Raw genomic sequence first — 13,295 nt, forward strand, 5'->3', positions numbered from 1 at the left:
ATAGAAGGATAGAACACACAGGATAGAAGGATAGAACACACAGGATAGAAGGATAGAACACACAGGATAGAAGGATAGAACACAGGATAGAAGGATAGAACACAGGATAGAAGGATAGAACACACAGGATAGAAGGATAGAACACACAGGATAGAAGGATAGAACACAGGATAGAAGGATAGAACACACATCATTGAAGGAAATAATGAGGCATGAAGAACAATGTTTCTGAAAGCTGGGAGGGAGTCCTGTCTCAATCTACGAATAATAACAATGTTTAAAATGTTTTAGAAACAGATGAAGGGAACTGTGTATGGGATATATAGTTGACGTTATCTGTTGACATTCTTGAATTTAAACATTGTACAGATGTAGGATCTTAATTTGGTCAGTCTTTTGTTACTGAGAATTTTCCTATACAGCAAGAAATGCAACTTGTAGTGTATTTGAGTTTAAGAAGGCTTCTAAAGTTTGTAATTTCAGACTTGCTTTCCCTTCACGAAAATAGTATCAACCCTTACAAAAATGTCTGTGAATTATAATCCACATAATAATGAACATTTCCTGTTGCTGCAGCATTATTTTTCTTGCTGTTGCAAACTGGTTCAAATTAAGGTCCTACATCTGTATGCTATCTAGTCCTTTCAGATGAGGATTAAGAAACCAGAATAATAAAGCAGGTTAAATAAAATAGAGATAAGATTTGAGTCTAATGTATATAATGATGGTATATTTTCTGACACACAATGTGTAAGGAACAAAGAACACAAGGAACAAATAATGATGGCATTGAAACCAGCTTCTATCAAATCTCTGAGTTCCTTGATATTCCAACGGCACAAAGGATCTTTCATTCGATGTACCCTTATCAGTGTGCTATTACAGCTGTAATACAACGGCTGTAATACAACGGCTGTAATACAACGGCTGTAATACAACGGCTGTAATACAACGGCTGTAATACAACGGCTGAAATACAACGGCTGTAATACAACGGCTGTAATACAACGGCTGTAATACAACGGCTGTAATACAACGGCTGAAATACAACGGCTGTAATACAACGGCTGTAATACAACGGCTGTAATACAACGGCTGAAATACAACGGCTGTAATACAACGGCTGTAATACAACGGCTGTAATACAACGGCTGTAATACAACGGCTGTAATACAACGGCTGAAATACAACGCAGAGGACAAAAGATGCATTCAAAACCTACATTGAATTTCCTCTGGCCTTCGCCGCAAATTGTCTCATACAATTGCAGAATAATACATGCCTGTAGCTTAATGAAATACAGGTACCGTGTATGGGAAATAATAGGGGATCGGTGATGTACTGTCCCTATTCCCCTCATGTTATTATACGTCGTCAAGAGAAAAGTCAGACTGCGTCCCTATTTCCTATGAAGTGCACAGGTTTTGGTCAAAAGTGGTGTGCGATAAAGGCAAAAGTCAGACTGCGTCACTATTTATGGTAAGGTGCTCAGGCTTTAGTCAAACGTAGTGCACGATAAAGGCAAATGTCAGACTGCGTCACTATTTACTATAAAGTTCCCAGGCTTTAGTCAAACGTAGTGCACGATAAAGGCAAAAGTCAGACTGCGTCACTATTTACTATAAAGTTCCCAGGCTTTAGTCAAACGTAGTGCACGATAAAGGCAAAAGTCGGACTGCGTCACTATTTACTATAAAGTTCCCAGGCTTTAGTCAAACGTAGTGCACGATAAAGGTAAAAGTCGGACTGCGTCACTATTTACTATAAAGTTCCCAGGCTTTAGTCAAACGTAGTGCACGATAAAGGCAAAAGTCGGACTGCGTCACTATTTACTATAAAGTTCCCAGGCTTTAGTCAAACGTAGTGCACGATAAAGTTCCCAGGCTTTAGTCAAACGTAGTGCACGATAAAGTTCCCAGGCTTTAGTCAAACGTAGTGCACGATAAAGTTCCCAGGCTTTAGTCAAACGTAGTGCACGATAAAGTTCCCAGGCTTTAGTCAAACGTAGTGCACGATAAAGTTCCCAGGCTTTAGTCAAACGTAGTGCACGATAAAGTTCCCAGGCTTTAGTCAAACGTAGTGCACGATAAAGTTCCCAGGCTTTAGTCAAACGTAGTGCACGATAAAGTTCCCAGGCTTTAGTCAAACGTAGTGCACGATAAAGTTCCCAGGCTTTAGTCAAACGTAGTGCACGATAAAGTTCCCAGGCTTTAGTCAAACGTAGTGCACGATAAAGGCAACGAGATGTCATTTGGGATGCAGGCCAGACTTAACTCCCAGATGTTATTTAGAAGATTTATTCGTTTCATCTGATTTTAATCTTCATAGGCTATTTTTTTCTGCTGAAGTAATTGTCCCCAAATCCCCTTACAGAGGACGACGGGCCCGGGCGCTAATAAATACAGAGTATAGGATAGTCTGAAGACATTTTGAGTAGGATTGCGTACAGTACACTTTGCCAAGAGTAAGCACCCTTGAACCTCTTAGAAGATGGACAAAACAGTGTTTCATCATCAGAGCATTTAGAAATATAGTTTATATCAACAGAAATCAAAAGCGTAATTCCATCATAACAGATACATCAGCATGGATTAGAGAAGAGCAAGGAGAAAACAGCAAAAAGGAAAGCGTGTTCACTTACATGACGCTGTTATCCCACAGTGCACAGTAAGGACTCAGGGTTCCCTGCATTACCAAGAAGAAGAGAGCACACTGAAAACCTTCACTCATTGTTAGATAACCACAACAAAATGACCAAAGCCTCACAGATAGTACTTCCTACTCGTAATTATCCAAGAATAACTCACTAAACAAATTGTTCTTTTAACTAACGGCTATGGCGAGACCTCTTTAGATTGCAGTTCAGGGTTAAAATGTAAAATGCCAATGAGAATTGGTGGCAGTTTCACTTTGAATCACTTTAGCCTCAATAAGCGTTGAAGTACCCAACAATGGCTACAGCCACACGTTTAGAGTGCATTAGCCAACAAACAATGGTAGAGTAATTGATTCGATAATTAATTTGCAGGCGCCAAGTGCAGCAGGTGTGTCGAGACAGAGAGAGAGAGACAGAGAGACAGAGAGACAGAGAGACAGAGAGACAGAGAGACAGAGAGAGAGAGAGAGAGAGAGAGAGAGAGAGAGAGAGAGGGACAGAGAGAGAGAGAGAGAGAGAGAGAGGGACAGAGAGGGACAGAGAGAGGGACAGAGAGGGACAGAGAGAGGGACAGAGAGAGGGACAGAGAGAGGGACAGAGAGAGGGACAGAGAGAGGGAGAGAGAGGGACAGAGAGAGGGAGAGAGAGAGAGAGAGAGAGAGAGACAGAGAGACAGAGAGAGAGAGAGGGACAGAGAGAGAGAGAGAGGGACAGAGAGAGAGAGAGGGACAAAGAGAGAGAGAGAGGGACAGAGAGAGAGAGAGAGGGACAGAGAGAGAGAGAGAGAGAGAGAGAGAGAGAGACATGGCACTGTCCAGATAATTACAAGGACAAGCTCTCTTTACAACCCTGGCCTTTTGGTTCATCTCTGAGATAAAGACGATCGTTCAGAGGTGTCGTCCAAGGTGATGCAAAGCAGCATGTCATTGTCAGAGCCCATATATTTCAACTTGTATTTATCAAGCGTCTCAGAGTAGCACTGCTGGTCTGGGGTCAGTGTTACCTTTTAGAATAAAATGAATTAGGTTAATATGGACAGGGAGGACCTGATCCTAGGTCAGCACTCGTACTCTGAGATGCTTTGTGAATATAGGTCCAAATATACAGTATCTTCTCTGTACAATTGACTTTTGTAACCGTGTTTTAGTGTGGACTCAGGTACATGGATTGCCGTCATGTAACTGGGTCCAATGTATCGGTTACACGATTAGCTGATTGGATAGCTATTAAACATCTGCCTTCTCTGTATTGCTTGTATGCCTTTTCAAGAAGTGAGGGAGTCTTGGGCAGGTACTTACATTGTGAGGAGGTCATTCTTGCACTGGATGAATGTAAATAGAAAATGAAAGATGAATAAAATCAAGGTCCTTACGTTGGCCAGGTGAGCCAGCTCGATCTCCAGGTGTGACTCTGTTATCCTGGGCTCTGGTCTCACTGTGACGGCGATGACTTTGGAGCTCACTGCCGTGTGGTTCCTGGGTGGAAAACAGAGTGATGTACACCGTGAGATGGACACTGATTGGTGTACACTGATTGGGTTGACTATCTCCACTGCAAAGCAAGACAAATCCCCAAACCAGCTTAAAATGACACGCCTCCTCTCCTTTTGTCTAGCGTTAGCTTATTTACTTCCTGAAAATAGATATGGGGGCGATTCTATTGCTGAATAAAAATGGATGACTTTCTCTCTAGAGTGGTAATATGTTTTGAAACATAATAGTACATTGTAGTACATGAAAGGGTGACTTGGTAGAAAGCGGTCTTGATGCACTTCTAAGCCTGCCTCTCTTCTCACCTCACCTGAACTGCCCCAGAAAAGGAGAATGAAAGAGAACTCGTCAAAAGGAAGTTAATTGGAGCCTTTCTACTTTTTCAGGTTCAGATCTACACGATGTTCTCTTTGCACTTTATTTGTCTTTATCTTCAAGGGAACGTGTGTCATGAGTTGGAGAACAGAGAATGTCACATTTCCATTTACTCTTTCATCTCTCTCTCTTTCATTTACCTCCTGGGGAAACAAAACAGTAGGTTGTGATACCACCAAACTGATACTACACTGACTGACTGGTTCAAATCACACCATACTCCCTATAATATAGTGCACTACTTTTGACTAGGGCCCATAGGACTCTGGTCAAATGTAGTGCTAAATATAGGGAATAGAGTGCCATTTTGGTTGCTGACTGACAGTGTCTGACCTACAGTTCTCTAAGGAGGGTCGGAGAAGGTTCTAGAGCTCTCAGCTGGGCCCAAAGATGTTCCATAGAACGTCTGGAACTCTCTAGAGAGAAAGACTGGGTTCGATGTTTGATCCTGGGCAAGAACACCACAATCTGGGTCAGTCTGTCTGCTGTTTCCATAAACAGGCCACATTACTAAGTTAAATATGGATTTAGGACTGGTTCACAAAGAAAACTAGTGCAGATACAACATCAATGGATGGCTTTTATAAGAGTAGAATATCAGTGACCATTGGAAATCTATCTGCACTGGTAATGCTATAATTTCATCAGTAGATGATATATTTTTCCCTATATTTCCTTCAGGACCGTCATACAGTGGGCTAATGTAGAGTTGTAGTGCAGCACTCTCAAGGAGGCTAAGAATAGCAACATCATTTCTTTGAAAGGGTCGAGTGTGCTGTGTTGTTTGGGTTAGTTGAGACCGGGAACAAACAAATGATCTACGATTAAGGTTTTAAGATTTCCGAAGGAAACGGGACCACGTGCGTGGACCACTGCTATGAAGAGAGACTGACTGATGGCTACATTTCACCTCAGGTAGCTAACATTGTTGAATGTGTTATTCTGTCTTATCTGCTATTGGTTTTCCTCTCAGTGTATGAGGACCTGAAGCAAACGCTGTCTACTCTGTCAAAAGCAAGCTTTGTGCAACGGGAAAATAAATCTGATTGTGGGTTGTTGTAGGTAACATCTCTAGCCAGCTAGTTAACATGTAGCCAGTAGCTAACTATCTAGCTATCTAGCACTGTACACTAGCGCTAACTAATTATGTGAGAGAAACAATAATAGCTACCCACATTGACAAAGTGAAAACATGTATTTAGAAAATGTTTGCTAATTAACAGAAAATGAAATATATAAATATCTCATTTGCGTAAGCATTCACACCTCTGAGTCAATACATGTCAGAATCACCTTTGTAGCGACTGGGTGGATTGATACACCATCCAAAGTGTAATTAATAACTTTACCATGCTCAAAGGGATATTCAATGTCTGCTTAAAAAAATTATAAACATCTAACAATTAGGTGCCATTCTTTGCAAGGCATTGGAAAATATAATTGGTCTTTTCTGGAATCTGTGTTGGATGTGTGTTTGAAATCGACTGCTCGACTAAGGGATCTTATAGATAATTGTATGTGTGGGGTACAGAGGTGAGGTAGTCATTCAAACATCATGTTAAACACTATTATTTCATACAGAGTGACTCCATGCAACTTATTATGTGACTTCTTGAGCACAGTTTAACAGATTAGGCTTGTCATAAAAAGTGGTTGAATTCTTATTAAATCAAATCATTTCAGCTTCTCATTTTTAATTACTTTGTTAAAATTTCTAAAAACATAATTCCACTTTGACATTATGACACAACATCTCAATTTGAATCCATTTTAAATTCAGGCTGTAATACAACAAAATGTGGAAAAAGTAAAGGGGTGTGAATATTTTCTGAACGTGCTGTATATCTTTACACCGCCAAAAGCTGATGGGTGGCTTGCCCATAATAGAGAATAATGGTTCTAGCTAACTAACGTTAGCTACGTAGAGGACTTGGCTACATTCCTAGGCTCATTCGTATCAGCATAAGAAAGAAGATTGATAAAGTCATTGCTACAATTGTAATTATTTAACACTGATGGTTGTAATGATATGCAGTTTAATGTATCTTACTTCTTATAGCTTTTGCTCAGGCATCATTTTTACTTTCGCTCTATGCAAGAGATTCAAATGATAGGTGTGTGTCCCAAATGGCACCCTATTCCCTACATAGTGTACTTTAGATCAGAGCCCTACATAGGGAATAGGGTGTCATTTGATACGCAGCCTTGCCCTAACTGGATGAGAGCCTTGACAATGCGTAATGACAGTAATGTCTAAACTGATAAACAGAATAACTAACAATATTGGAAACCAGCTTGAAAGCATAAACCAACCATGAAATATTGCTTAGTCGTCCATTGTCCCTTCTAATTAGTAGTATGAGAACATAATATGATTTAACCAGGATGGAGTGAGTTCAGAAGGAGATATTATGATGATCATTTTACCCAATGTTGTGTTGCTTCCCAAATGGAACCCTATTCCTTATTTAGTGCACTACTTTTGACCAGGGCTTTGGTCAAAATAAGTACATTATATAGAGAATAGGGTGCGATTTGGGACACAAATGTTGTGTCATCCTCCTCAGCAGAAAGCAGAGATTAATTGTTGTTGAGTCTGGGAGCAAAGCTTGTCGTTTTAATTCATGAAAAGTTACAGGGACACTTGACTTGATCAGCTTTGATGGATTCTTTGATAATTGGCTTGTCATTTATGGATTACACTACTGAAAGATTGTATTCTACTACAATATTCTAAAAGAAAGCAATGCCATTTTTCCTTTTGAAGTATTGATGGTGTTCTGGTAGAATGATGCATCATGGTAGTAGTATCACACCACATCATTTTTGATCTACTGTATATAATGTACCTTGAGAAGGGGTTTTGTATCCTCGTAGGTACAGTAGTATGTATAGTTTAGTACGTAAAATGAGCTTTTGCAAGTACGTATAGTGCAATGTAGAGGCCATTTCCTGGAAAAGCAAAGTGGAAGGAGTCTTTTATGAACGCTCCCTGGATAGCCTACACTACCTGTGAAATACTATTGGGGGATTTACACTCAGGCAGTGTAGCAGACACTTCGTCAGAGAATAAAGTTTAAATCATATTTTACATCTCACCGCTGTCTCGCCTGGACCATGTCCCAAATGACTACTTATTTCCTTGTATAGGGAAGGAATAGGGCGTCATTTGGGAAACATCCCCATGCTGAGAGAGAGAGACAGAGAGAGAGAGACAGAGAGAGAGAGACAGAGAGAGAGAGACAGAGAGAGAGAGAGAGAGAGAGAGAGAGAGAGAGAGTTCCGGAGTTCCAAATTAAGCAGCAACAGCTGAAAAGATGAGCTCCTACAAATATTGAATTTTACATGGTTTTTAGAGTAAAGTACATCAAAAAAAGCAAAAGAAAACTGCAAGACTGAATAGGAGACCAAACAAGCAGCAAACAAAGAAGAAAGGCTTTTGAAAAAAGTAAAAAAAAATCATAAAATTATACCGTTTTCATAGCTAGCTAAGTTGTTTACCTGTTGCTAGGCAGTTGCTAGGGACTCTCCTGAAAGAAGCTAGCTAGCTAACAAGGAGAGAGAGAGAGAGAGAGAGAGGTCATGATCAGATGATCAGATGAGCTCCTGCATTTTTCAGCATTTTCTTTAAAAAAGATAGATTTAGAGTTAGTTAAACTTGGATTTTTTGTGGAACTGAGAGAGATACAGCTTCAACTGTATTCAACTGTAACTGACTTGATACAGCTTCAACTAGCACTGACGTGTCAAGTGAGAGGTGTCAAAGACCATTAGCCCAACAATGGCAGGAGAGTCGAATAGTCTACCCCAACCAAATGGAGAGGCCTTAGAAGCTCCCTCCTGCTGTTCAGAGGTAATTAAAATACAGTACCCTGTGAGTGTAAAGAATGATAAGGCAAGAAAAGAGCACAAAATGAAGCTCCTTATGGAAAATCAAGAGACACTTTTTGCTGACTATTACAAAAATGGGAACATCAGCAACCTTATCTTCCACACAAACCATCCCCTGGCATGGCACAGTGCTATATTAGCACACTACCCCTCTGTTAAGAGAGGGGGGGTTAACGAGGGGTGGAAACTCAGGATACTTGACAACGAGGACTCTGAGTCAGCTAACATAAATCTATATAAGTCTGGAACAGTATTGGTACAGGGCAACCCCAAACAGTTTCAGCTGGACTTTCACCTAATCAAAGAATTAGCCCAGCAGGAGAAGCTCTCCCTTGATAAAGATACCCCCACCCCAAGCGGGTCAGACCAGACCTCTTCATCATATAACCCCACAGACGAGCAACCCTCAGCAGACAGTCAACCTCCCAGTACAGAGCACTTCTCCCTCATTGAAATGAAGGATAAATTCACCCAGCTGGAGGTAAGGCAGGTGGAGCTGGAACAGCAGGTGATTACACTCCAGTCAGCACAGACCCAGACAACAGTCCAGCACAACAACCCCTTAACCAGACCAGGAGAGCTGGAGGTGGAGAGAGACATATCTGCACTCTGGACAGTGGTGAGACAACTTCAACAGGAGAAAGAGCAGAAGCAGGAGCAGAACAAAGCACTAGAGGAGAGGATCAGACTGCTGGAGGAGAGGGAGAGGGGGATGGAGGAGAGGATCAGACTGCTGGAGGAGAGGTTGAGGGGGATGGCATGTGACAGAGAACAACCCACTAGGGAGGTGGCCATCCCCACAGAGACGCCAGCAGAACAGCCCACCTCAGCCCGACAAAAGTCTCGACACCACAGCAGAACAGTCCACACCAGACCCTGACCATAGAGTCAACATCACAGCAGAACAGACAAAAGAAAAACCCCAAGCCCAGCAGCTCTCACCCCCCCTGAGCACCCCCCCCTGTCAGCCACCCTGATAGCCCTCCTGACAACCCCCCCCACACCCACTGAGAACCCACCACAAGACACAGATTGTTCTCCTTATGGACTCAAATGGGAAATATATAGAAGAAAAAAAACTTTTTCCCAAACACAGTGTGTCTAAAACTCTGGTGTCCAAACACCCAGTGGCGCCCTAGACCTTCTGTCTGAGGACAAACTAGGCTCACCTAGCCACATAATAATACACACAGGCACAAACGACCTGAGAGCACAGCAGGAAAGGGTGGCCACAGCACTGAAGGGAGTGATTGAAAAAGCTTCTTCTACTTTCCCCAATGCACAAGTGGTTATCTCCACCCTGCTACCACGAAAAAGACTTCCACCCTGCTACAATACAGCGGGTAAACGCAAGCATTTCCCGTGACTGGTGCCTCAAAACCAAATGTTTTCCTGGCCCACCACTCCACCCTGGACTTGAACAGCCTCTATGACCAGGTCCACCTCTATACGCAGCAGTGCCCACCTTTGCCCGGACTCTAAAGGACATCGCTCTCAAACGCAGCCCCCAACACTTCACACAGGAGCAACAGATCAATAGACACCCCACCCAGACCAGCGAGACACCCTCCAAGACCTGGCAGGACCCCCCCGTGGACCTACACATAGAGGACCCACGCCAAGAGGACTTACATCCAGACCACAGCACCCCCAGACACATCCACACCCCCACCCCAACCAATCAACACCCCCCCCACATCAACCATGCCCACACCCCGTTTAGGCCCCCTCAGATCAGACCTATGCCACTCCTGCCCACTCCCATGCACCCCACCCCCGCAAAGAGGGCATCAACATGGAAGTCACACATACGCCCAGGTAGTGAGCGGGCAAACAGGCCCAACCCCCACTCTTACACTCGCCCAAGCCAACGGCATGTACCAGATGCCTCAGCAGGCTCTGCTCACACTTACTGGCCTGAGGCCAAACCACACGGCCAACAACATTGGACACTTTATGGAACAAAAAGCCTTCACTATATCATCCTGGAATATCCAAGGCCTGAGGTCATCTGCCTTTGGCCTAAAGAGCAGGAACCCGGACTTCACCAAAGAAAAAATCGGTAATGCAGACATTTGTCATCCTGCAAGAAACATGGTATAGCGGAGACGGACCCCTGGTTGCCCTCTAGGTTACAGAGAGCTGGTAGTCCCATCCACCAAACTACCAGGTGTGAAACAGGGAAGGGACTCAGGGGGAATGCTAATTTGGTATAGAGCAGACCTAACTCACTCCATTAAATTAATACAAAACAGGAACATTTTACATTTGGCTAGAAATTCAAAGGAAATTATCTTAACAGAGAAAAAATGTCCTCCTGTGTGCTACCTATATCCCCCCACTAGAATCCCCATACTTTAATAAGACAGCTTCTCCATCCTGGAGGGGGAAATCAATCATTTCCAGGCCCAGGGACATGTATTAGTCTGTGGCGACCTAAATGCCAGAACTGGACAAGAACCTGACACCCTCAGCACACAGGGGGACAAACACCTGCCTGCAGGTGACAGCATTCCCTCCCCCATATGCCCCCCTAGGCACAACTATGACAACATAACCAACAAAAACGGGTCACAACTCCTGCAGCTCTGTCGCACGCTGGGTATGTACATAGTCAATGGTAGGCTTCGAGGGGACTCCTATGGTAGGTTCACCTATAGCTCATCTCTTGGCAGTAGCACTGTAGACTACTTTATCACTGACCTCAACCCAGAGTCTCTCAGAGCGTTCACAGTCAGCCCACTGACACCCCTATCAGACCACAGCAAAATCACAGTCTACTTGAACAGAGCAATACTCAATCATGAGGCATCAAAGCCAAAGGAACTGAGTAACATTTAAGAAATGCTATAGATGGAAGGAATGCAGTTTGGAAACCTACCAAAAAACAATTAGGCAACAGCAAATTCAATCCCTTTTAGACAACTTCCTGGGTAAAATGTTCCACTGCAATAGTGAAGGTGTAAACTTGGCAGTAGAAAATCTTAACAGTATATTTGACCTCTCAGCTTCCCTATCAAATCTAAAAATCTCAAATAGAAAACCGAAGAAAATGAACAACAATGACAAATGGTTTGATAAAGAATGCAAAAATCTAAGAAATAAATTGAGAAACCTGTCCAACCAAAAACATAGAGACCCGGAAACCTGAGTCTACGCCTTCACTATGGTGAATCACTAAAACAATACAGAAATACACTACGGAAAAAGAAGGAACAGCACGTCAGAAATCAGCTCAATGTAATTGAAGACTCCATAGACTCTAACCAATTCTGGGAAAATTGGAAAACACTAAACAAACAACAACACGAAGAATTATCTATCCAAAATGGAGATGTATGGGTAAACCACTTCTCCAATCTTTTGGCTCTATAACAAAGAATAAAGAGCAAAAACATATACATGATCAAATACAAATCCTAGAATCAACTATTAAAGACTACCAGAACCCACTGGATTCTCCAATTACCTTGAATGAGTTACAGGACAAAATAAAAACCCTCCAACCCAAAAAGGCCTGTGGTGTTGATGGTATCCTTAATGAAATGATCAAATATACAGACAACAAATTCCAATTGGCTATACTAAAACTCTTTAACATCGTCCTTAGCTCTGGCATCTTCCCCAATATTTGGAACCAAGGACTGATCACCCCAATCCACAAAAGTGGAGACAAATTTGACCCCAATAACTACCGTGGAATATGCGTCAACAGTAACCTTGGGAAAATCCTCTGCATTATCATTAACAGCAGACTCGTACATTTCCTCAATGAAAACAATGTACTGAGCAAATGTCAAATTGGCTTTTTACCAAATTACCGTACAACAGACCATGTATTCACCCTACACACCCTAATTGACAACCAAACAAACCAAAACAAAGGCAAAGTCTTCTCATGCTTTTTTTGATTTCAAAAAAGCCTTCGACTCAATTTGGCATGAGGGGTCTGCTATACAAATTGATGGAAAGTGGTGTTGGGGGTAAAACATACGACATTATAAAATCCATGTACACAAACAACAAGTGTGCGGTTAAAATTGGCAAAAACACACACATTTCTTCACACAGGGTCGTGGGGTGAGACAGGGATGCAGCTTAAGCCCCACCCTCTTCAACATATATATCAACGAATTGGCGCGGGCACTAGAACAGTCTGCAGCACCCGGTCTCACCCTACTAGAATCCGAAGTCAAATGTCTACTGTTTGCTGATGATCTGGTGCTTCTGTCACCAACCAAGGAGGGCCTACAGCAGCACCTAGATCTTCTGCACAGATTCTGTCAGACCTGGGCCCTGACAGTAAATCTCAGTAAGACCAAAATAATGGTGTTCCAAAAAAGGTCCAGTCACCAGGACCACAAATTCCATCTAGACACCGTTGCCCTAGAGCACACAAAAAACTATACATACCTCGGCCTAAACATCAGCACCACAGGTAACTTCCACAAAGCTGTGAACGATCTGAGAGACAAGGCAAGAAGGGCCTTCTATGCCATCAAAAGGAACATAAATTTCAACATACCAATTAGGATCTGGCTAAAAATACTTGAATCAGTCATAGAGCCCATTGCCCTTTATGGTTGTGAGGTCTGGGGTCCGCTCACCAACCAAGATTTCACAAAATGGGACAAACACCAAATTGAGACTCTGCATGCAGAATTCTGCAAAAATATCCTCCGTGTACAACGTAGAACACCAAATAATGCATGCAGAGCAGAATTAGGCCGATACCCACTAATTATCAAAATCCAGAAAAGAGCCGTTAAATTCTACAACCACCTAAAAGGAAGCGATTCCCAAACCTTCCATAACAAAGCCATCACCTACAGAGAGATGAACCTGGAGAAGAGTCCCCTAAGCAAGCTGGTCCTAGGGCTCTG

The 13,295-nt window shown here is 42.6% G+C and overlaps 1 protein-coding gene across 1 annotated transcript in view; it reads right to left on the bottom strand.

Moving 5' to 3' along the window:
• Positions 1-2,594: 2,594 nt before the first annotated feature.
• LOC120038408 (adhesion G protein-coupled receptor B3-like) overlaps positions 2,595-13,295 on the bottom strand; it is a gene marked incomplete at its 5' end in the record, with an annotated part of 35,386 nt that continues 24,685 nt past the window's right edge. The window contains 2 exons of the mRNA XM_038984173.1: positions 2,595-2,685; positions 4,029-4,131. Of these exons, the coding sequence (XP_038840101.1) occupies positions 2,638-2,685; positions 4,029-4,131 (151 nt within the window). The remainder of the gene's footprint in view (positions 2,686-4,028; positions 4,132-13,295) is intronic.

Source organism: Salvelinus namaycush, unplaced genomic scaffold (genome assembly GCF_016432855.1).
Source record: "Salvelinus namaycush isolate Seneca unplaced genomic scaffold, SaNama_1.0 Scaffold2194, whole genome shotgun sequence".
Lineage (NCBI taxonomy): Eukaryota > Metazoa > Chordata > Actinopteri > Salmoniformes > Salmonidae > Salvelinus > Salvelinus namaycush.